Genomic DNA, 24008 nt, shown 5'->3' with positions numbered 1-24008 from the left:
CGTTGGATTTTGTTGCACACTTCCCTACGGGGATAACATAACCTCACAAATTTTCATGGCGTTTAAAGTCTTAAATCTTAAATTCCACAACTTTCTGGAGAAAACACAAACCTAGACAACTGAAAGATGGAGAAATTTTGAAGTTTGAAACCTGAACCTTTGAATGTTATGAAATTAAAGCCTAAATTCACTTGGAATTGATTGATTGCAACATAGAATAGAGTTTGAGGCTTGAAATCTAATTTAATTGAAGATTAAAACCTAAACCTAAAACCGATACTATCAAAGTTAGGAATTGTCACAACCCTAAAAATGGATGAAATAAAATCTTTATTTTTATTGATTCGGAAGGCGACTTTCCGATTCGCTTTGTAAATCAAATTGAAATATGAATTAGAAACGAACAAATAAAAAAAATGATCAATTTTTTTTGGAAACCGTGACGCTTATTTCGTTTTTTTTAGTACACTCTGTATATTCTATTTTTTCGAATTTGATTTGTGCTTAGAACTTCGAAAAAATTTAATTTTTGGATCTGGCAATTGTAGAAATTTTAAAATGCGGGAGTAGCGACTTTTTCCGTTTTTCTTAATTCACTCTGTATATGTCAGTGTTTGAACCTCACACACACTCGAGAGAAAAATATGGGAATCGAAATAGTAAAAAATTGGCTCCTTTCGCTCGTTTCTATTCTGAGAATTCGATTGGAAGCTTTTACTAATATTTATTTAGTTCACCCTGTATATTCAGTGTTTGAAATTGAGATCTGAAGATTTGAATTGTCCGCGAAAGCTGTAAAAACACGTTTGTAGAAAAAATTTCTCTGTTTTTTGACGCTTAATTTGAAACAACAGAATGCTTTTGACCTCCAACTGTCAGTTTTTCGAACGTTTTTCTTGGGCCCCTCTGTATATGTCGGTGTTAGTAATCAAGGGCTGACAGTAAAAAGACAGTTTTACCCAAGAAGTGTGGGAACTACGTTACTTTCGAAGGTGGATTGTTAAGTTTTTTTTGATCACACTGTATATTGTACCGTTTTAGAATTGAATCAAAACTCCAATCACTCGTGGTACGTGTAAAAAATTGTTTTTTATTATTATGGGCGGTTCTGGTGTAAAAGCGCAGATTATTTGAATTGTTTTTCTTAGTACCGCCTGTATATAATTTTCATTTTTTTTTAACTAATCGTTTTAACTACTACTCTCCAAAACTGTTTTTTTTGTTATTAACTATAATTCAAAAGCGTGGGAATTGAGTTTCTTTTGCTGGTTGATTATTTAGTTTTGTTGGCACAATCTGTATATTATATTGTTGCAAAAATGATTTAAGCTTAGAATTTGAAAAACGTTCATCATTTATAGTAACTGAATCGCTTTCACTGGTGGATTATTTTGACTTTTATAGTACACTCTGTATATGGTGTATGGGTGTGTGAAAATTGAAAAATCGACGTTTTCTTTTCGAAATTCGCTCCTTTCGCTCGTTTAAATTTTGAAAATTTGATTGGAAGTTTTTATTAATTTTTATTTAGTTTTTCCTAAACATGTTTTTTAGTACACTCTGTATATTCTATTTTTTTGAATTTAATTTAAGCTTAGAACTTCTAAAAATTTTAATTTTTGGATGTGGAATTGAAATTGTACCAATTTTAAGATGCGGGAGTAGCGACTTTTTCCGTTTTTCTTGACTCACTCTGTATATGTCAGTGTTTGAAACTAATCTGAGCGTTTAATTTGTCTGCGATAGCTGTAAAAACATATTCGTGAGAAAAATATGGGAATCGAAATAGTAAAAAAATTGCTTCTTTCGCTCGTTTCTATTTTGACAATTCGATTGGAAGCTTTTACTAATTTTTATTTAGTTCACCCTGTATATTCAGTGTTTGAAATTGAGATTTGAAGACTTGAATTGTCCACGAAAGCTGTAATAACACGTTTGCAGGAAAAATGTGGGAACCAGATTACTTTTGCTGGCGGAGGATTTTTTTTATTTGCTCACCCTGTATATAATACTGCTTCAAAATTGAATTCAGATGCAAAACTTTCTCCGATGTCTGGCAAAATCGTTTTTTCACTAATGTTGAGAATTGGATCAGTGTCGCATATTGATTTTTTGCATTTTCCTGCTACACCCTGTATATTTTATTGTATCAAGTCGACTGCAATGAAACGAAATGTGTAACAGTTTTGTGGATTTTTGTAAGAAAACAGCGGGAATGTTTTTTTTTACACATGGGTTTTAATGGTTGTATTAGTACACCCTGTATACACATATATGTATATCATAATGTATGTGTATTATAATGTTTATAAACTGATTTACTTTTGCGATATCTTTTAAGCATTTTTTGTTATTATGGACGTTTATGATATGAAAGTAAGATTTGGCCTAGTTTCCTAGCTGAATTATCGTTACTTTATTAGACGCTCTGTATATATTATAGCTTTGAAATTAATTTGTGATTTCAAACTATCACAATATTAAAAAAAATGTTATAATTAAGTGAAAATTGGGCCTCTTCGCTGGTAAATTGTTTTGTTTTTCTTAGTACACCCTGTATATGTTAATGTTGAAAAGCTGAATTGAGTGAAGACTCTGGATTTCTTTCGCTCGTCGACTTTTTTTTTCTTAGTATACTCTGTACATTCTTTCGCTGTCACAAATTCCGGGAAGATTATATGACTGAATACAAAAAAATACATGTTGGTAGTCCTGCACTCTAAAGAGTTGTCAGAAATGACAGCTTTGACATTCGATTTTCAAAACAAAATTAAATAGAAATGCCAGAAAGTAGGCTAACCTTTTGATTGATTCGTTTTTTTAGTACGCCTGTATATAATATTACTGGTTTAAGTAGACTTAAAGCAACAACGTGTGTCACCCTGTATATGCGATTTCGAAGTAGCTTAAATGGTGGAGGCGCCGGGTCAATTTTCATTTGTCATTCCAAATTTTGTCACTTTAGGTTGACGTCATGGCCTGCTCAGGCTTGGAATTGATTATTTCAGTTGGTAGCCCGACTGTCACTGCCGATTATGACACTTCATCAAATGTCATCGCGCCTTCTTTGTTGTGTTATCAACATTCTATTCTTGTTTTGCTCTCGAAACGGGTCAAGCCAGGATTTTCTTATGAGGAGGTAAACGACCGGAGCGAACTGATCTGAAATAATTTCAGTCGCTTACTGGGTCATTGCGGGAGGTTTTTGCAGAGAGCAACGTTCGCGGTAATAATTGCATTGTGCTACGTCAAGCGGTTGGAAAATACGCGAGTGTGTATTACTGGTTGCATGCACAGCAGGCGCTTTGGTACTGTTCTGCTATTTTAAACGCGTCTATTTCGGTTGTTTATTGACGTACATGACAATAGTGCTCAGTTTTAGATTCTGCGTGAAATTCTGCGTAAAATGAGCACCAAGAGTTTATGTTTGTTTCGAAAATAAGCGAGATATCGGGGTTTATGCATACATAGGACCTAAAAAATTACCACTAGCAATTTTTAACGCTTCTAATTCCGTTATTGATGAAGGTATGTTGAAGTGTCGACCAGTTTTGGATTTTGCGTGAAATTCTGCGTAAGATGAGTACAAATTATTGAAGTTTCCTCTGTAAATAAGCGAGATGTCGTCCGAATTAGAATTTAAAAACCTGATCTTTTCGCAAAATTTGAATATTCGAATTCGGGACATGGCATGTGATTGTAATCGGCCGAAGGTCGAGAAAATTGTTGGTTAAAATTGCTCCTTTATCTTTATTTTTATCGTATTTATCTGTCATACATCCGGAGATATAAAATTTCAAATACTGCAAAAAAGTTCCTTCTAGGTTGAAAACATTATCAAAATTTTGAATTCAAGATATGTAAGACCTTAAGAAAACAAAGCACGAGAAAAACGATGGTAAAAACTCATCTTTATGTGTCACAATTTAGGAGTTATCGAGGTTCACTTTCCGCACCTTTAAACGCTTCTAATTAACGTACGTAAAAAGTAATAGAGTTTTCAATTATGCGTGACATTCTACGTAAAATGAGCACAAATCATTTAATGACAAATTCTGCTCATCATGAAATAGCTGTGTTTTTAACGAGTCGTAACGAATACCAGTTGATCGGTTTCGAGAATACGGAACCAAATCCAAGTTTTTTGGGTCTCCCCGGTTTTAGGGTTTGTGCGCATGGGAAACCTTGTATTTATGCTTTTGCGCCGGCCGCGGCGAGCCAATAGGAACGCGCCGATTGTGCTCCAATGTCTGATTCGTTCCCAATCGGGGATTCACAACTCGAGTCTTATAAATTCACGCGTCGCTAAACTTGATTTAGTACTTAGATTAGTTGGAGTGATTTAGTACAACACCAACCATGAATGAAAGTGAAATCCATCACCAATATCACCACCCGTGTTACAATTTTTTCCCGACGATGAATTTGCACAATTTGGTCGTCCTTATCTTTTGGGTTATCTGTATTATCATACATGTTGTCTTTGCCATCCGACACACAACTGAGACTGAACCGATGGACTGGGACCCTTTTTCAACAAGGGAGTTTCCACCAAAACCACTTTGTTACATTTATAACCGCAATTATAATCATTTTACTCCTGTTTACGAAGAATCAGCATTTCAATTCTGGCAAGAGCTTTCACCGATTCTAACGAAGGCTTTTCACGGTTTCCCTTCGTTCTAGCGTAAATGCGAGAATCACGACTTACCTAAGTCGGCCGTGACCGCCTTTTTTTTTGTTGTACCTTTTTTTTTATAATAAACGACGTTTATTGTATCTTGCATTGTATTATTTTCGAAACCTTAACACAGTGAGTTAGAGATGGCCAACTCAAAACCATGTGGCATCTTTTTTGAATTTCTTAGACCACATCGGAGCCACAGTTTTTTGTTGTAGGGTCCAAAAAGAGCTAATGTAAAACAATTTTTTTATTATCTTATCACTAAGTATTGCAAAGCTAATCTTCAAAATTGGTTTTTCAGATAAAAAATTTCTTAAAATTTTTTTATTGCCCCCAGAAATAATCTAATCTAATCTTATCATTTAAAAATCGGACAAACAAGTTTAAAGGTTCTATCTAAGGAGTATTGAATATCGATCACAAAGTTTTTTAATAAAGTTTTTTGCCCGATCGTCATTTTCATCACTTTACCATTTTTGAGATGATATGTCTGGACACTTGTCTCTAAAGAAGGTGCTTCTCTTTAGAGCCCTAGGACGATAAATAAAACTTTGGGGATCGAAAAATTGTGCAAATTACCGTATTAATCAAAATTTTCGCTCATATCTTCAAGATTAGCCGTTTTATCACACGAAAACGGAGAAAAGTACCTGTTAACCATTATCGACGCATTCACAATCTTTCAAGCGGTCCACAGAAAATAGGCATTTCAAATGACATTTATGCAGTGATGTCAATTGGCAAATTAAAACTATTTGAAATGTCACGTTTGCCTAGACTTTTAAAAGAAGAATTTTTCTTGCAAATGAGTATCGTAAATGCCATGAAAAATGACGGGGCACTCAAGAGTTATTTATCTTGAAGTACATTTTTGAAATCCGCAATTTCATAATTTAAGAAAAATTGTCACATTTTTGAGTTTTGACCAGTAATTTTGGATAACTCCACCGATGCGGAAGGTAAAATTAACAAAACCAAGTTCAATATTTGAACGATTTTAATAAGAATATTCAATTTATCCAAAGGTCTCTAAAACTAATGCTAAGTTGGACACAAAGTCCTAGTGAGAGATTGCAATGAAGGTTTTTGAAGAAGAATGTGAAAACTTATTTACAACTTCCACAAAAGGGCGTTGTTTTATATGCAAAAGGACAGCAACGAAATGTTTTGTGTTGACAAAACTTTCTATTTAGCATGTGAATTAAGCAATTTTTGACCTAGAGAATCAAAATTTTGAGAATTTACTATAAAGTACCCAAAATTTAAAAAAGTAAAAATATCACCGGGAAATGATTAGAAATCTCTAATAGGAACAAGAGAACTGACTTATTAGGTCAATTATTACCTCCAAAATGTGAAAAAGATTTTTCTTACCATTTTTTTCAAGTTTCATGCAGTTTATCATTCTAAAGAAATCAAATGTAATTTTTTTCTCTAACGAAAAAGTATATAATATGTTTTGGGAAATTTATGAATTTTAAAATGTTCAAAGTTACGGATGAAATAGAATTGGACCAAAAATTAATTAAGCTTTTCTACTACTAAACTAAACGTACTAGGTGATTAGTTGAAATTCCAGAGTCAGAGTTAGAGTCGGAAAACGAGCACCTCACCCCTGTCAATATCTGGTTTACGTACGGAGCTAACTTAAATGATTTGTGCTTCTTTTACCCAGAATTTCACGCAGAATTAAAATCTTTATGCCTTTTTTACGTACGCCAATTAGAAGCGTTTAAGTGTGCGAAAAGTGAACTTTTAGATTCTATACGTATAATAAACCTTAATAACTCCTAAACTAAGGCAGATATAAAGATGGGTTTTTACCATCATTTTTCTCGTGCTTTGTTTTCTTAACAATCTGGTCTTACATATCTGGAATTCAAAAATTTGATATTGTTTTCAACCTAGAAGGTAGAGCAATTTACGATTAAGAGGAAATTTTTATATAAACGTTTATATCTCCGAATGTATGACAGATAAATATGATAAAAATAAAGATAAAGAAGTAGTTTTAACAAACAATTTTCTCGACCTTAGGTCGATTAGGATTATATGTTACACGTCCCGAATTTTAATATTCAAATTTTGCGAAAAAATCAGGTTTTTAAATCCAAATTCTTACGATATTTCGCTTTTTATTAATGTGTGCTCATTTTACGCAGAATTTTACTGAAAATCCAAAACTGTACGATTCTTTTATATACGTCAATAAATAACCGAATGAAAAACCCAGAACTGGTCGACACTTCAACGTTTGTATGTTCATAAATATCAGAATTAGAACTGTTAAAAGTTGCTGGTGGTAAACTTTTAGGTATAAACCTCGATAACCCGCTCACTATTGAAACACATTAAAACTGTTAATGCTCATTTTACGCAAAATTTTATGCTACATCCAAAACTGGACGAATTTTTCACATTCGTCCACAGGGAGAAGAATTAAAAGATGTTATTTCATTATCGAGGAAAAAGAAGCAGTTATTTCACAAAGCTTTCTACTCGGTCCTGTAAATTGGAAAATGTTTGACTTAAAAAATCAAATTTTGGGAAATTTCAAGTCACGATTTCTGTTTTAAACATACAAAATTGAACTATACAGAAAAAGAATTTAAAAAAATTCCAAAATCGAGGAAAAAGAAGGAATTTTTCACAAAACAGTCTATTCACGTTTGACTATTTTGGTCTTAAACAATCAAAATTTTGGGAATTTAATAGTCAGCGCGTCTGTTTTAGACCCATTAAATTACAAAATTGCAACTTTAGAAGGACAAAGTTTAGTAGTATAGTATTCCCAGTTTCCTAAGGTTATATCGCTTACGCTATTGTTGTGGAGTCATTCCTCTTTCAATAGGCGAAATTATCCAAACTACCCCCATCATAAATAAAAAATTTTTGCCTGGCTATCTAGTTTACATCTGGCTGTTTCCCCGGATTACAGCAGGTCTTTGATTTACAAGCAAGCCCATCATTTTAACAATGGTACAAATTATGGTGGGTTGCTACCTCTAAAACGAAGTTAAATAGGTTTATGGAGGCCATATAACCTTATTCCACTGGGAATTCTATACATTATATCATTAAGAGTAAAAATGAAGCTTTGTGTGCTGAGCCTGTTCGTGTTCACTACATTTGGCAGACATTAACAAGCAAAGCACACGAAGCCATTTTTGCTTTGAATGACATACGATTTTTTTTGCAAACGATAGAAAAATTGCCCTATTTTACTTTAAAAAAAATAAAAATGACAAACTTAAAATAGAAAATTGAAGGACATTTTGTATTTTGAAACCTAAAGTTGCAGGAAATTTGAATTTACATTGACGATTTTTTAAATTTGAAGCCTAAAATCCTAAATTCCTCAACTTCCAGAAGAACAAATAAACCTTAAATTTACATTGAAAGTTTTGAAGTGTGAAACTTGAAATACAAACGGAGAAACTTTGAGGTTTGAAACCTGAAACCTAACGTCAACTAAAGAATATTTTTAACTTGAAGCCTAAATCGACTTAGAATTCTTTGATTATACTCTACATAACAGTTTTTGAGGCTTGAAACCTGAATAAAACGATGGAAACCTAATTTAATTAAATATTGAAACCTGAAACTAGAACTGACATCAAACCTAGAAACTGTCACAACCCTAAAAATAAAAAAAATAACTGATAAACCTCAACCTTAATGTAAAGTAAAAGTTGGAAACGTATTTGAAAGTTGAAACCTGAATTTGTCTAAACTTACATATTTGAAACCTTCAACCTAACGACAGTTTGTCAAATTATGAGATTTGACTGAAATTATGAGTTCTAAAATCTAATTTAGTTCAAAATAACTCGCAACCTAAGAGAAACTTTTGGGTTTGAAACCTGACAAACCTAAAACATCAAATTGAAAGACATTTTGTATTTTGAAACCTAAAGTTGCGGGAAATTTGAATTTATATTGACGATTTTTGAAATTTGAAGCCTAAAATCCTAAATTCTTCAACTTCCAGAACAAATAAACCTGAAATACAAACTGAGAAACTTTGATGTTTGAAACCTGAAACCTAACGTGAACCGAAAAATATAATGAAATCGATGCCTAAATCGACTTGGAATTGTTTGATTCCAACCTAGAATAGAGTTTGTAGGTTCTCAACTTGTGAAACGGCCATACCGCCCTAAATGCTCAAATAACTATACCCAGCTGATCAGTTTTGAATCCAAACAATGGACTTTCTCACAATATGGCTTAAGGTTTATTATTCTGATTAAAATTAAACTCAGATATCAGAATTTCGTGCTTTTGTAAGGTTTTGCCGAAACGTTCCCAAATCAGTTTATTTTTACTATTTCCGAAACTAGAACTGATGGATATACAAATAAGAAGAATCAACCGAAATTCGACGGTCTACCGTAGCGTGTTGGTGGCGCTGACTCTAGAAAATTAAAATTCGTGCGCATGCACTTATATTCTGACCAATGGCGCGTACTTTTCACATTTATCTGTCAAAATGAGCATTTGAATTCGATCCGACTTTGCACGAGGTCTTACGAAAGTTCCCAAAGTTTAAAAAATTAGAGATAATTAGGGTCACTAGATGAAAACGTCTCTTTTATAAGGTAGCGACAAGTAATTTTGTGTTTAAAATATTAAAGAGATAGACATAGTATAGAATACAATGGTTAGAAAGAGATTGACATAAAGTTTGTCATCGACAAAATTTAAGGTTATCTTAAAATTGTTTGTTTAAAGTACACTGAAATAAACTGGGGATACAAAAAGAAAATTGGTTCCAACATAATAACAGACTACCTGAATCCGTAAGACTTAAGATCAATTCCACTTTGCCGTGTGAAGGGAGAGATTTTATTGCCACACAGAAAAGTTTCTCGGACCTCCTCAGGTACTGTCTTTGGCAATATCTCAATAATTTGACGTGTATGCAGTAACGTCCTAATTGGAATATGGAATCAGCACTTTTTATATTGCAGCTTTTGCCGTCGTTGTAATAATAATAATGAGAAGTAAGAAGAACTGAGAGAAAGCATTGCTCAAATGAAAGAAGAAAATGCATTAGCAGAAAATGATGTACATGAGATAGTCTAAAGAGGAATAATGCAAACGAAATACGAATGCAATCAAGAAGAGAGAAAGTTTATAAGTTTGAAGAGGTACACCAAGTCCAAGTACATAAATGAGTTTATACAGAACAATTGCAATCATCAAAATGGGAAGAATATAAGTAGCGCTTATTTAAAATTGCAATGTATTGGTCAAAGGCGTGAGAACAGGAATCTATAAAACATTGGTAGGTCCTGTTATGGCATAATTTAAAATTATAAGAAACCATCAGAAGAATGTGTTGTACCTGCTATCTCAAGATGGATAAGACAAAGGAGAAACGAAGCGAACCAACACGTCATCCACAATGCCGGATGACAGAATCTCTAAAGTAGAGTCGGAAATTCAATAAAGTGATTTTTCAACAGACCATCAAAAAGGTGGAGAGAGTGTTGAGCTAACAGATTTTGAAGCAACAATACTATGAAATTTTCACAATAGATAATCCTGAAGAAAGAAAAGAAGAAATTTAAATAATTACAATTATAAATAAAAATAGATCAGAGTATTAATGTTCCTACTATTTATGGTAAAAATGTATAATTATGTACATATGAAGTATTCACAGGTCTTTGCATTCCTAGGTGCCTTTTATCCATTCTTTTCTGCCCTTTGCAGTCTTCCTCCAATGTTTGTCTCTCTTCTTTTTGGTCCTTCAACACTACTCCACTTCCTTCTTAGTCTGTTCATACTACATTTTCATTCCAGATTTCGAGACTCCACATCGTTTATTACTCTGTCGCTTCCAATTCTTCCCAGATGGATCAACATTGTATTCTTCTTGACTATTACATCGGAAATGAGCATGATATAAAGATTCCTAAGATATGATACTCAGGCAACCCGAACGCGTCCAGCTCGCGCAGTGATGTCACTCGGAGAGTAGCAGTTGGAAGAATTGCCATTGTACTGTGCTCAAAAGCAGGAATAAAAATGTTATATTCGTGTTATTAAATAATATTAAAAACAATGTGTTACACAACATCGATTTAATTAAGGAACAATTTAAAATTCTTTTTCCATTTTAATGCTGAATGAAGGCAGTTAAAAGAAGTGAAGGTTTATAGATTTACGAATCAGGACAGTCCAAATAATTGTCGCTTGTGAATATTTTGTTGAAATGAGGTTCTAAACATATCATTAAGCATACGAGCGTAGATATGTCAGTTTAGAATAATGAAATGACTAATCAATGGTGTGAGTTTTTCAGATTTAGAAATAAAATATTTTGGTTTTGATGTAATTATGGTATTTTTTTGCAACTTCTCAAACCCATGATGCGAAAAAAATTTCAAATTACGTGTTTTTAAAATTAAAATTGTCAACATAATACAGGGTGATTTTTTTAAAACGGCAGGCGTTGCAGAATTTTTATTTATGAACCGATTTTAAAAATTTAAAAAACAAATTAAATGGTTTTTAATTTCCTATAAACTGATGATTTTAAAAATTTTCTAAATGTTTTAGTATCTTTTGGGCGATACTCAACTTTCTTATTTTAAATTGACACCCATATTTTTTTTCCATAATTTAGAAGATATTAATTTTCTTGATTCAGAAATGTGTAATATTTTCTACTTTTACAAAAAATATTTAAAAAAAAAATATCAAAAATGAAAAAAATTAGGTAATAAAAGTTAATAAAATCTAGGTGCGTGGTGTCAAATAACACAATATCGATATTGTAATGTCAAAAAGCAGCAAATAACAGAAAGAACAAGTTTTCTTTCAACAAGATGGGGCTACACCTTACAATGCATTTCTCGTAGGTGTCAATTGTGCAATTAAAAAAAACGGGATGCGTTTCAACAGTATTTTAATTAAATTAGGTATGTAGTTGTTTTTTCTGATTTGTAATTATTATTGTCTTTTGTTATTAATAATTTAAAAAAAGCGATCCTTTCTGTTATTTGCTGCTTTTTGACATTACAATAACGGCATTCTTTTATTTGACACCATGCACCTAGATTTTATTAACTTTTATTGCTTATTTTTTTTTTCAATTTTGATAATTTTTTTAAAAATATTTTTGGTTAAAAGTAGAACATATTACACATTTCTGGATCAAGAAAATTAATATCTTCCAAATTATGAAAAAAAAATATGGGTGCCAATTTAAAATAAGAAAGTTGAGTATCGCCTAAAAGATACTAAGACATTTAGAAAAATTTTAAAATTATCAGTTTATAGTAAATTAAAAACCATTTAATTTGTTTTTTAAATTTTTGAAATCGGTTCATAAATAAAAATTCTACAACGCCTGCCGTTTTAAAAAAATCACCCTGTATATTCGAAAACTATGGTTTTGAAAACATAGAAATCCGCGGAGATATTCAGGGCAATAAAAACATTTTTTTTTGTTGAGTTGTGTTATTATTATTCATATTTCATTTTTTTAAAAGATATCTCATTGTGATAAATAATTAATATTTGATTTTGTTTGAAAACCAATTGGATTTTTGTAAGGTTCAAACGTCTCGTTCAAACTGGATGAAAAATACAGAATTTTCCCATTTCAGTTAATCATATTTTTATAATTATACAAGACATTTTTTTTAATATTTTGTTATTGTGCTTGATTTGCTCAGATTATTTAGGTGGGTATTTTTCCAAATTTGGCAGAATTATCAATATCACAGTAAGAAAATAAAAAAAAAATTGTTTTGTTTATTTTATTATATGTACCTAATTATACCTAGTTAGTATATTCATCATTACATATTAATGTTTTATAAATATGACCGTAAATATGTTTTTTTTATTTTTCACATGTAAAATGCACATTGAGTTGTTTCGTAACTAATAAACTTAAATTTACTTAAATCATAACTAAAGCTAATTCCTCTTCGTTAGTTAAAACACAATAAGAAAATGTTATTTGTCATGTCAAAATTTGTAACTGATTAGTGTAACCGAAAAAATCGTATACTTACTTCACCTTTAGGTATTTGAATTGTAATAACTTCCCTTCGGATCATGAATAATAAGTCCATCCGTGATTAAAATTCAACTTACCTCATATGTTGAGTAATATTCTACGTAATATAATATTATATGTATAGGATGTTATAATATGTTTTACTTGAATGTGTTTAACTGCGACTTTGTTATGATAATTGACTGCTTCACTTCATCTAGGGTTTTAAATTTTCCCACATAATCAATGCATTTATCATGTCGAGTCGGACTTTGTATATATAAACCTTGTTTGATGAATAAGTCAACAAGTTTATGTCCACTTTTGTTAAGAAATGCATGATGAGCGGGTAAGAAACCGCTTTTGTCATAAACAATGAGGTTTACCCAATTAAAAATTAATTCGGTCACGATTTCATAACAACAACGAATATTCATGCACGCGTAGTGCAGAGGATAATAGCCGTGGTCATCGGGGACTTCAATCAAGGATCCGTGTTCTAGCAGATGTGGTACAATGGAATATCCTTGTTCATTCATACAAGCGTGATGTATAGGCAACATCCCATTTCCATCTTTGATGTTGATTTGTGGTGTTTTGACTCGCAGCAGCGTCTCGACTTTTGTAGCACCATTTTCGTTGGCACAAGCGTGGTGTATTGGCAACATACCTTGGGCATCGGCAACATCCACTTTAGCCCCCTTCTGCAGTACCATGTCTAAGATTGTGTTGTTGATCCAGATGGATTTACAAATTATATGAATTGGAAGATAACCATTTTGATCAGGCACATCTAGCTTCACATTTCTGTCCAACAGCAATTTGGTTATTTTGAAATCACTTCGATTTTGTAAAGCAAAATGTAACAAATTTGTATCGTTGCAAACATCGAAATCTTGCATTGTGTTAAGGAGCAGTTGTACAGTGCAGTAAGCATTGCTGTTCTTGCAGGCGTAATGCAATGGTAGCACTCCTTCGTTGTTTGGAACGTTAGTCTTCACACCTTGCGCCAACAAAAGCTTCACTGTGTGGTACGCATTGATGTTCAAGCAAGCATAGTGCAAAGGTAGCATACCTTTTGAATCCGGGACGTCCAATTGTGTGCGGTTTTTTAGCAATAATTTCACTGTTAAAAATCCATCGACGTTCTTGCAAGCGTGATGAATCGGTAGAAGACCATTGGCATCAGGTCTATGGATGTTGCCTCCATTCTCCACGAGCAGAGCTACCGTTTTGTGGCCTCTTTCAAGTTGGCACGCATAATGAAGAGGCGAGCAACCTTCAGAATCGAGAACATTGATAATATCATTTTCGTAGAGATTTTGAAAAACTTGATGCATAGAAAGAACACCATTTTTATCCGCTTGATTTAGATTCCCATCAGGCATAGAGAGTGATCTTAGTATTGCCATACTGTTGTCATTCTTGAAAAAATTGTGTATCGGTTGACGTTGCTTTTCGTCTGAAGCTTGGATGTTACCACTTTTTTCTATCAAACATTGGACAATGTGATATCCGTTTTGATTCTTTGAAGCCAAATGAATCGGTAACTGTTTTTTAAAATTTGGTACGTTTGCAGCTTCAGCGTCATGACTTAATAGTAACGAAACTATATCTGTACCGTTCTTATTTTCACAAGCATAATGTAATGGGAGATACCCTCTTGAATCAGGGATTTTCCATTCGAAAGATCCTCTTAAATCAGGGATGTCTCCTTTATGCCGGATTTCCCAACTTTTTTTTATCAAACATTGGACAATGTCATATCCGTTTCGGTTCTTCGAAGCCAAATGAATCGGAAACTTTTTCGCTAAATTTTGAATGTTTACAGACTCAGGGTTTCGATCTAGCAGTAAAGAAACTATATCTTCACCGTTTTGATTCTCGCAAGCATAATGTAATGGAAGATATCCTCTTGAATCAGGGATGTTCCACTTCGCTCCACCGTCTATCAAGTGTTGAACAATTTCAAGTCCATGGGGGTTTTGACAAGCCCAATGAATTGGTAAAGAGTTGTTCCCATCAGATGTGTTAACACCATCATTCATTAGTTGGTTCAAAAGGTCCAAGGAAATATCTCTCTTCTTGATTTTGCTGCACACATGACTTATCGGTAACAAACCTTGAGAATCAGGAATGTCAATCTTGGAGCCTTTATCTACGAACAACTTGACGACTTGAAAGTTGCCTTTATGACATGCGTGATGGATGGGCATGTTTCCGTTCTCATCTTTTAGATTTAGCACAAACGTTAGAGTTTCGTTGTGTTTCAAACTGAGGTCTTTAAGAACATTGTCGGGATGATCCACGAGAGCATGATGGTATTCTTCTCTTAACATGACCTTGGCCAGAATTTTGCGGGAGTTACAAATTATCCCAGCCAATAGAAGTACTGTTGGTGCCACTTTAATGTAACCAGTCCTCAACAATTTCAAATCTTCCGTACAGCTGTACAGCAGCGTGTCATCAAGTTTTAGTGCATTATACAGAATTGTGGGTAAATATCTTCTAGCAAAGCCATCAACGTGTTTGTCGTAACATTTAATCAAAAATGGGAAGAAGATCATTAATTGTCTTTTGAATAGGTCTTGCGATGGGACAATCTCTCGGAAGTCTTGAACAATGTCGTTGTAATCCAAAGTTTGGTTGTGCTCTTTGTTGAGCTCCATGGGATTGAAATGTATATGCTCGCCGTCTTCAAGCAAATACATGTCGTTTCGTTTGCTCCAAGCGCACGATAATTCAAGGACAGTACGGCCTATATCATCTTTGTAAGCCAAATCCTCGTTATTGCACTGGCTAATCAAGGAGAAATTCTTGTACAACACAGCTAAAGAAGCCTTTGAATCTTTAGCCAACATCAAATCTAAAATAAAGCGAATATTTTTGTATCTGTCATTTTGTATAAAACCAACCTCTCTCGCCATTTCTGGATTATTGTCAAAGAGATACCACGCTGCGAAGAACTCACCATAGGAGTTGTGGGTAAACTCTACGTCATTTGCACTTATTGCTTTCTTAATAAATCCGTAGTTATCTCCCACTGCTTGTACAATATTATTTATAAAACGCTCAACTTCATGATCACTGCTTTGACACTTGTCTTCGTTCCACCTGTACGACTGCCTGAAATGTAGGTTGAACGCAATTCTTTTGTAGCAGCGTGTCGTGTAATTCTTCTCATTTTCAAATTCTCTGAGGTTGAGCTCGTTGTTGATGTTTTGTCCTTTTTTGTCAAGGTAAGAAATCTTAAAACTTTCTTCAACAAAGCTTTTGTAGAGATCCAGCAATGTGAAAATGCCCTCCAGTTGCTCCAAGTATTTCGATTTGTTTTTAGAAATAATATCGGTCAGGATGTAGATTTGTAAAGGAACTCCGAGAATATCTGTGTTGGAGTAGCCCTTAATATTGGATCGAATTCCTGTGATTATTTTAGATGTCTCTTCTGAAGTCATTTTCAAACGACTTCCAATGTACTTTTCTTGTTCTTCTTCGTTAAACTCCTTGATGTGTCTGGCTGGTACGTAGAAATAATCTTCCAATTTCTTCTTCAAATTGTTTCGTGAAATTAGCCACTGCTTGATCCCTCGCTTGGAAACCTCTTCTACCAAAGGCAAAATAACATTCAAGTTCTTGTCGGAAACTTCATCGAGACCGTCCCAGATGATTCGAAGTTGTTTTTGTTTCACGAAAACTTTAAGTGTTTCTGGTACGTCTTTGTTGGCTAGGTATTCCATGAACTTTTCCACGTCTAACCCATGACGCGTAAAATGACCAGCATGGTTCCGAGCAGTAATAACCACCGTCCAAATTAACGAAGAACTGTTCTTTTTTAGGCTCTGAGCTAACGTGCTCTTACCCATTCCGGGATTAGCACAAATGATATTAATAGAGTTCTCTCGCTCATTTAGCATTAATGCTTCGTTAATGCTATCAGCGTTGTACTCATCTTCTTGGCGGAACTTCTTGACTTCTAAAAATCCGTCACTTAAGTAGCCCCTTTTTATGTTGCTGCGTATCCATTCTAGACATTTGCGATTGAAATGTTTGAATTGGTAGATTGTTTTTGACTTGTTCGTAGAACAGAACCTGTTGAAGTCCTCTTCAGACCATTCATTCTCGGTAAAGTAGATATTGTTCTCGTCACCTATGAGATACTTGTCAATTTTAGTCATCGTCAAGTGGAATTCGTCAGGATTTTTGACGCAACAGATGACAGCGATGGTTTTGCAATTGATTGTCTTCAAAAACTGAGAGTCTATTAAAATCTTGGAAAGTTTTCGTTCAATATGACACTCTGGAAGGTTTTGTTTAGGATCACCGATCTGTAAGGGACCGTCAACCATAAGAAGGAAATCATCAGTTGTAAGCTTTTCAGAAAAGTGTTCAGGGATATGTTTCAAAAGTTCCGGTTTTTGGCGTTCGATCGTGTAGTGAAACATGTTAACGACTTCTTCGTATATTGAGGAGTGCACTTTTAAATCTGAGAGTGTCCGAAACGCTGGCAGTGTTGGAACATAACCATTGCTATCGTTTAGAACGATGATAGCTTTTGGAGTGCAGATTTGTATTGCTTTGTATATTTGTTGACAACTTTTCACAAGTAGAGGACATAAGTTTAGAATCCACAAAAGTTTGCTTACTTCTTGGTCCTTTTGCTTAAGAGTTTCGTAAGATACATTGTCTATTTGAAGAGAATGTCTTTGTATCAAATCCTCAGTTTTTTCTTTTTCTAGCGAATACCCTTTCAAACCATCTTTCCACATCGTTTCCAATCTGCTACAACTCTTCTTGTGGAATAGTGTAATGTCGAAAACTTTAACGGCTTCTTTGAAAACTTTTTCTTCTTTTTTCAATTCTTCGTCTGAATTTAACAATGGTATGATCATCAATGAAGAAACGCATAGAAAAAGTTGTGTCTTTAGAAACTTTTTGTCGAGCTTCAATTTCTTGTCTTCTTTCATACTCCAATTGACGATGAACTCTTTGTAGAACTGGAAACTGGGCAGTTGACAATCAAAGAGCTTGCTAAACAAGCTTAGTAGTTCTTTCTCTAAATAAGAAACATCTGCTTGGTCTGTGTATAATGTTAGATTTTGAAAAAACATTTCGTTTTCTGCTTCTTTGAATACAAAACATCGTCCTTTGGAGGAAGTTGTAAATATGTCATTACATTTTTCTTCATAAATGTCCACTGCAATCTCTCCCTTATCACCAGGAACAATAATAGACTCTTTATCCACCTTTACAGGCTTATTTGTGAACAGAATTAGCTTTGGAGGTCTCTGCATAGATTGAATAGTCTGATGGAAATCTTTCAAATATTTGGATAAACTAAAATCGCCGCTTTTAGAACTTGGGCTAGTTAAACTACTCGTCAGTAGACAATTGTTCCCACCGTGTTTCAACTGAAAAGTGTAGATTTCTGTGTTTTTCTTGTTTTTATATTTTATTTCAACCACGACATCATCGAATGCCCCAAATCTCGCATCATTTGAAGAAAGGCGAAAGTCTTCTACATCTTCGCTTTTTATCAGCTCTAAAATTAACTTTGCGATATATAAGTGTTCATAGTCTTTTCCACGGTCGGTGGTGCCACTTCGTTTCTCGAATTCCTGAAATACAAACAGCTCGGATTTAAGAAAAAATTACAAACTTTTTGCTTACATTTGGAAAAAAGAATCCATCTGCTGAGCGATCTTTGCTTTCTGATTCTGTTTTTACAGTTTCGTGGTGATTAGTCTAGAAAAAAAAAAAAACAAAAAATAGTAACTAAACTCTTAACAAATTTCGTGATTTTTAAACATTTTTATTTTAATAATAGTAGATTTTGTTATACGGCAGAAAAATAGTACTTTTTGTCAAGCAATTAAATTGCAGTAGCAAGGCGAAGCGCAATGTTAAGCCACTTCTCAAATAGTAACCGTCACAAAATAGTATATTATGAAACGCGTTTCACAATGAACATTTTGCCGTACGCACGTTTTTAGGACACGACAAGCGCAGCGAGCCGTAGGCGAGTTTTGTATGGGATGAGTGCAGCAATGCCATTATAAAACAAGTATTTTATACTATTTTTTCGAATTTGCACCCTTTTTTTAATAAAAAAATTAAATTTTCCAATTCTAGGACTTTTCGTTTTACTCGATTGGTGATTTTTTTGTAACCACGACTTGCCACTTGATTTTCAAATTCAATTTAAAATTTGACATTTATTGAGTTTTACTATCACTGAATTTTGACTTAACGTAACCTAACCTCACAGCCAGTATTCACATCTATTATATCAAATTTAATGAATCACACAATATTTAGGTACAATTATTGTTGGCTGCAAAGAACAATTCAATTATATTGATACATTTCTTAAAAATTCTTAAAAAACAAAATTTCCCACTTTGAGTTCTTTTATAGATACCTATAAACGACTCCAAATTGAGTACATTAATGGACCTATTAAAGCGGCAAATTCGAAAAAGTACTTTTTCTGCCTAGGCAGCCATGTCAACGAGCGCCTTTCATTACAAAATTGCCTACTTTACTGTCTAAAAACGACTAAAAAATAGTGACTTTTTGTGACGTTCCCGTAAATTGTTTGGGGGATGGGATAAAATCTGCAACCGCACACCGGTTAAATTCCAGACATGATGTTTAATCGACGATAAATCGGGTGAACGTGAAGGCCATGAGAGTAACTCAATGTGATTAAAGAAAATTTATTGGATCAATACTTGGTGTTAACAAATTATTACAGTTTAATCATCGCTCTGATGATGATAGCATTGCTATCGAAACGCGCGTTAGCATTTTTTGACAAAATTTGGTGTTTGGGAATAATTCAATGTGATTACATCACATATTTTATGCGTCTTCAATAAAATCTAGAGCAACTCTGGCGGTATGTGGACGCGCGTTGTTCTGCTGAAATATAGGCAAAGAAATTTATTGGATCAATTTTTGGTGCTGACAAAAATTACCAAAAATACAATTTATTCCCAAACACCAAATTCCGTTAAAAAAAGCTGACGCGCGTTTCGATAGCAATGCTACCATCATCATACTACAGAGCGATGATTAAACTGAAACTTCGAAACGCGCGTCAGCATTTTTTGACGAAATTTGGTGTTTGGGAATAAATTGTATTTTTGATAACTGAAATATAGGGTATATAAGATGTCTCAGTTGTTGTACAAAGGGAGTTACAACTGTGATAGACAAGTAAGCACTCACTACTGTGCCCTACGGGAGTAATATGCAATTTGCTAGCGTTTTGATCAATGTGCTTCCACTTGCTGCTCGCAAAATCAATTAAAATTTTCAAAATTTACTTATCGACGTAAAACACACAAAATCAAACTTTAGAAGCTAAGAATATATATTTTAGTGTTTTTCGATACCTAGCATCAGAATGTATACATTCAACCAGAAAGACAGAAAAAAAAAAGTTTTTTGGCAACCTGTGTAATCGGAGACCGTAGAATTGCCACCCTCTGACGGGGCTATACGCAATTATGTGGGATTACTAAGTGATTTATTTGTGATTTTTTGATACTAAATTCATCAGGCTTTCAAAAATAATCGGAAACCGTAGATAAGGGTTGAGATTGCCACCCTCTGATGCGATATGTGGGGCTAATCAGTGATTTATTTGCGATTTTTTGGTTTCAAATTCATGAGGCTACGTTACTATTAAAGGTAGAAATGAATAATAAATATCGTTAGTTAGGTTAAGGGTTGATTTTTACTCTTTTGTCCACATGTAGAGGCAGAATGTTGATTGAAACTTAGGCAGAAGAGTATTTCGGTGTGATTTTGCTAAAAATTGTGTGGAAAAAGCATGACGATCGGTGGAAATTCGCATGTGAAAGGCGCGGTCAACGACGAATGACTGCGGCGAAAGTAAGATAAGTAGGTAAACAACATTTATGTTATCAGTATTATTTATCATGTTATTTCATCAGCCCTACAGTTTCAACACTAAATTCTCTCAGAAGCACATGAAAATGGCAAAACCTTAAATTGTAAGAAACTAGTAATTAAACGTCAAACCTTGAGCTTCAAATTTTACATTTTGAATAATCTAAGCTGCATTCAGCAATTTTGTTTTTAAAATCGCCTTTAGAATGGGTTAGAAGATGCTCATGCGTTTGACAGTGATGGAAAAGTTAACCAAGCTAAATTTACCTTAGACATTTTGGAAAGATTTTGAACTCAAATCACACTAGTACTACCCTGAACGGGTTGCCAATTTGCGCACATTTACACGTCAATACTAAAATCGTGTCAACTCTTCATTATTTACTTCAGTTACAAGTGATTGATAAGACATAGATTTTATAAACTGTCTTATCTATTTATAGATATGATGGGAACTTGAAGTTTTGGGGCGGATAAGATTTTTGAAAAAATGTGGTTCAAGATTTGTACTTTATTTTAACAGTCATTGTATATTGAAAATATAATGTTGGGATGGCAACGTTGCATTGTGAGCGATAAAAGCGGTTTAATTTTTCAACAACGTTCCAACGTTAAAATAGTCTCAAAAGGTGTATAGGAACCGAAAAACAACAAGTGAGTGCAAACTCTTCGAGAGAAAATTAATAATCAACGCGAATGAAAAGTAGTATGATTACGCAGATAACGAAGGATGGAGATAATAGGTGAAAAAAAAGTGAAAAATCCAAAACAAGATGGAGCAGTAAGTTATATGTCATCCAAGAGCTGGACATTCACAACTAGGAAGCAAAGGCAACCAATAAAGAGGAATGGAGAAAAATAGTATTTTAAGCAATGGGTCTATAGACGAGGAATACTAATTCTTATTATTTTTATGTTGGAAATTAAAAATTCGTAAACAATTGTATTTTTGAAGATATTCGCTGGAGGTATTTCAAGATGATAAGATTAATTTATTTCGAAATAGTTAGTTATAATATCACGAGAGCACAGAAAATAATCGAAAATACTAACCGATTAACAAGACGAATAATCTGAAAAATCACGAGACCGCAGGTCGAGTGGTTTTTTTGATTATTATCGAGTTAAGAAGTTAGTATTTTCGATTATTTTATAATGCTCGAGTGGTATTCGTTACGATTATATAATAAATTGACAGTACACCGGCTTACCTTTTTCCTTAATTCCGTTGCTTGCAAAGCTTTTGAAATGACATTTTTTGAGTGTTGCAAGCAACGTAACTATGAAAACAGGAAGTTGAATACTTGATTTGTGTCTAGAAAGGACCTAGAGAAGCACCAAAACGATTATAATTTATAATATACCGTCGTCAAGCGTATGACCGATTATTAATACGATGGAATCTAAGGAAATTAAAGAATCTGATTCGCTTAAAGGATGATGTATTATATAATCGCGTTTACTTTAGATAAGTTTAAGGCAAAGTTCAATCATTTTTGCTTGAAGTGCGTGCTTTGATTAAAGTTGCAATGGAAAGTTTAAAGTATGTGTTCAATGACTAATAATTGAGCGTAGTTATGCAAAAACCATCCAATCCACAAAATTGCAAAAAATGAACTAATACGATTTTTAATATACTAATTCACTTTTCTTTATTATAAAAGATTTGTTCAACCAGTATCCTAACTCTTAAGGCCACAATTTGAACCGTGCGGTACTAACCTCTAAAACCGTTACCTATAAATTTTAGCAGAAAATATCCAACCCACATGCTCTTTTTTGCTGTTTACGGTCTAAACGATCAAATGAGCAATCCGTGACTATTTATACTTTTGAAAATATTTTAAAAAACCGTACCATTTGATTATTTTTTAATCTAAACTGTCTTAACGAAAGTACTTCTGTTGGAGAAGATGTTGACGGTTACAACGTCCAAACTTCAGATTTTGAAATTGGTGTAATATGATTTCTCTGTGGATATTATTGTTAATTGTGTAAGACGATAAAAATGTGGTATTTGTAATAATGATGATGACGTAACTGGGAGTCATTAATGTTGTAATTAAGAGCCCTTGGATTGGCTCAGTAACTTATGCGCACACTCAGTGGGGGGAAACGACGCCAGAATGTGTGGCTTAAGTCAGTAAGGAATTGGGCGGTGAAAGTGAAGGGTAGAATGAGTGTCGTGCGTGAAGGTGTTCTGGATGGGAACAATTTCCAGAACACCGGTGTGTTTACCTGGATGGGCGTGATTTCCAGGTAGCGTTCTGGATGGGCACAATTTCCAGAACGCTGGTGTAATAACTTGGATGGGCACAATTTCCAAGTGGCGCTCTGGATGGGCACAATTTCCAGAGCGTCGGTGTATTGACTTGGATGGGCACAATTTCCAAGCAGCGTTCTAGATGGGTATAATTTCTAGGACGCTGGTATGGTGACTTGGATGGGGATAATTTCCAAGTTGCGTTCTGGATGGGGATAATTTCCAGAACGCGGGTATTATTGCTTGGATGGGTATAATTTCCAAGTAGCGTCTGGATGGGCACAATTTCCAGTACGCGGGTGGGTACGGTGATGGTAGATTTCACCGTACTCGAAGAAAGAAAAAGATGCCGAGATGCTGCCAAGACGTGGATGATGACCAGCCGTTCGAGTAACTCTCCAGGGTCGGAGTAAGGACATGAGTGTCTTGCCGTTGCAGAAAATGGAGTCAGTGCCAGTAATCCGAGCCGCTATCCAGCGATGGGGCAGGGGGCGAAACTCCCCCGGTAAGTTAATCCATTATAAATGATTAAGGCCGATAAGGCAGGTGGCAATATGTTTTATTGCGAGAATTCCGTGACTTCCCAGTTGAGCTAAGCCCGGACCTGACTAAATAAGGGTGTTCCGGAAGTACCCCTTTCAAGGAAAGAAAATGAGTACAACCCTGTAATGAGGGTTGGTTTCGTAAATTCAGCATTTAAGCGTAAAAAATCGATTTACAATTGTTATAAAAATTAATAAATTCCAACGCGTTAAAGACGTTTTTATTTATTTTGCAAAAAAATCTAACCCCCAAAATGTCAAGAAATTCATGTAAAGTGTTGAAAATATCCTCGAAAATAACATACAGTCTATTTTACAAACTTATCTCGATCTCCCATAAACATTTAAGAGTATGGTTCAAGTACCGACACCCCGCCCTGACTGTATTTGACAGCGTACTGTCAAATATTACTTTATTTTTAAAAATTTAAATTTTCATGATTTTGTTGTTAAGTCAGGAACGATGTGTCACCGGTACTAATCCCTCAGGTAATCAATAAACTTAAGCTAAGGGTGAAATTTTGAATGCTTTCTTAGAGTAAATTTTGGGCAATTCTTTAGTGATTTTCGTTTCCTATTGTT

General features: G+C 34.1%; 1 protein-coding gene across 1 annotated transcript; it reads right to left on the bottom strand.

Annotated features, from left to right (window-relative positions):
* Positions 1-12482: 12482 nt before the first annotated feature.
* LOC148176654 (uncharacterized) lies at positions 12483-20977 on the bottom strand. The gene is made up of 3 exons (XM_088035162.1): positions 20889-20977; positions 18372-18446; positions 12483-18319 (listed from the first exon to the last, which is right to left on the bottom strand). The coding sequence occupies exons 1-3, from the start codon at positions 20895-20897 to the stop codon at positions 12866-12868; spliced, it is 5538 nt and encodes a 1845-aa protein (XP_087891288.1). The 5' UTR covers positions 20898-20977; the 3' UTR covers positions 12483-12865.
* Between the last annotated feature and the right edge of the window lie 3031 nt (positions 20978-24008).

The sequence above is a fragment of the Gnatocerus cornutus genome, chromosome 4 (genome assembly GCF_029298725.1).
Source record: "Gnatocerus cornutus isolate USDA-ARS CGAHR chromosome 4, icGnaCorn1.1, whole genome shotgun sequence".
NCBI classification, from domain to species: domain Eukaryota; kingdom Metazoa; phylum Arthropoda; class Insecta; order Coleoptera; family Tenebrionidae; genus Gnatocerus; species Gnatocerus cornutus.
Note: the sequence above shows the minus strand (reverse complement) of the source record. Positions and strands in the feature narration are given on the sequence as shown.

What these genes read in the sequence shown, in the direction of transcription:
- LOC148176654 (XM_088035162.1), bottom strand. An exon ending in ATGGATTCTTTTTTCCAAAT is followed by an intron (nt 18,320 to 18,371) that starts GTAAGCAAAAAG and finishes TTTGTATTTCAG; the next exon opens with GAATTCGAGAAACGAAGTGG.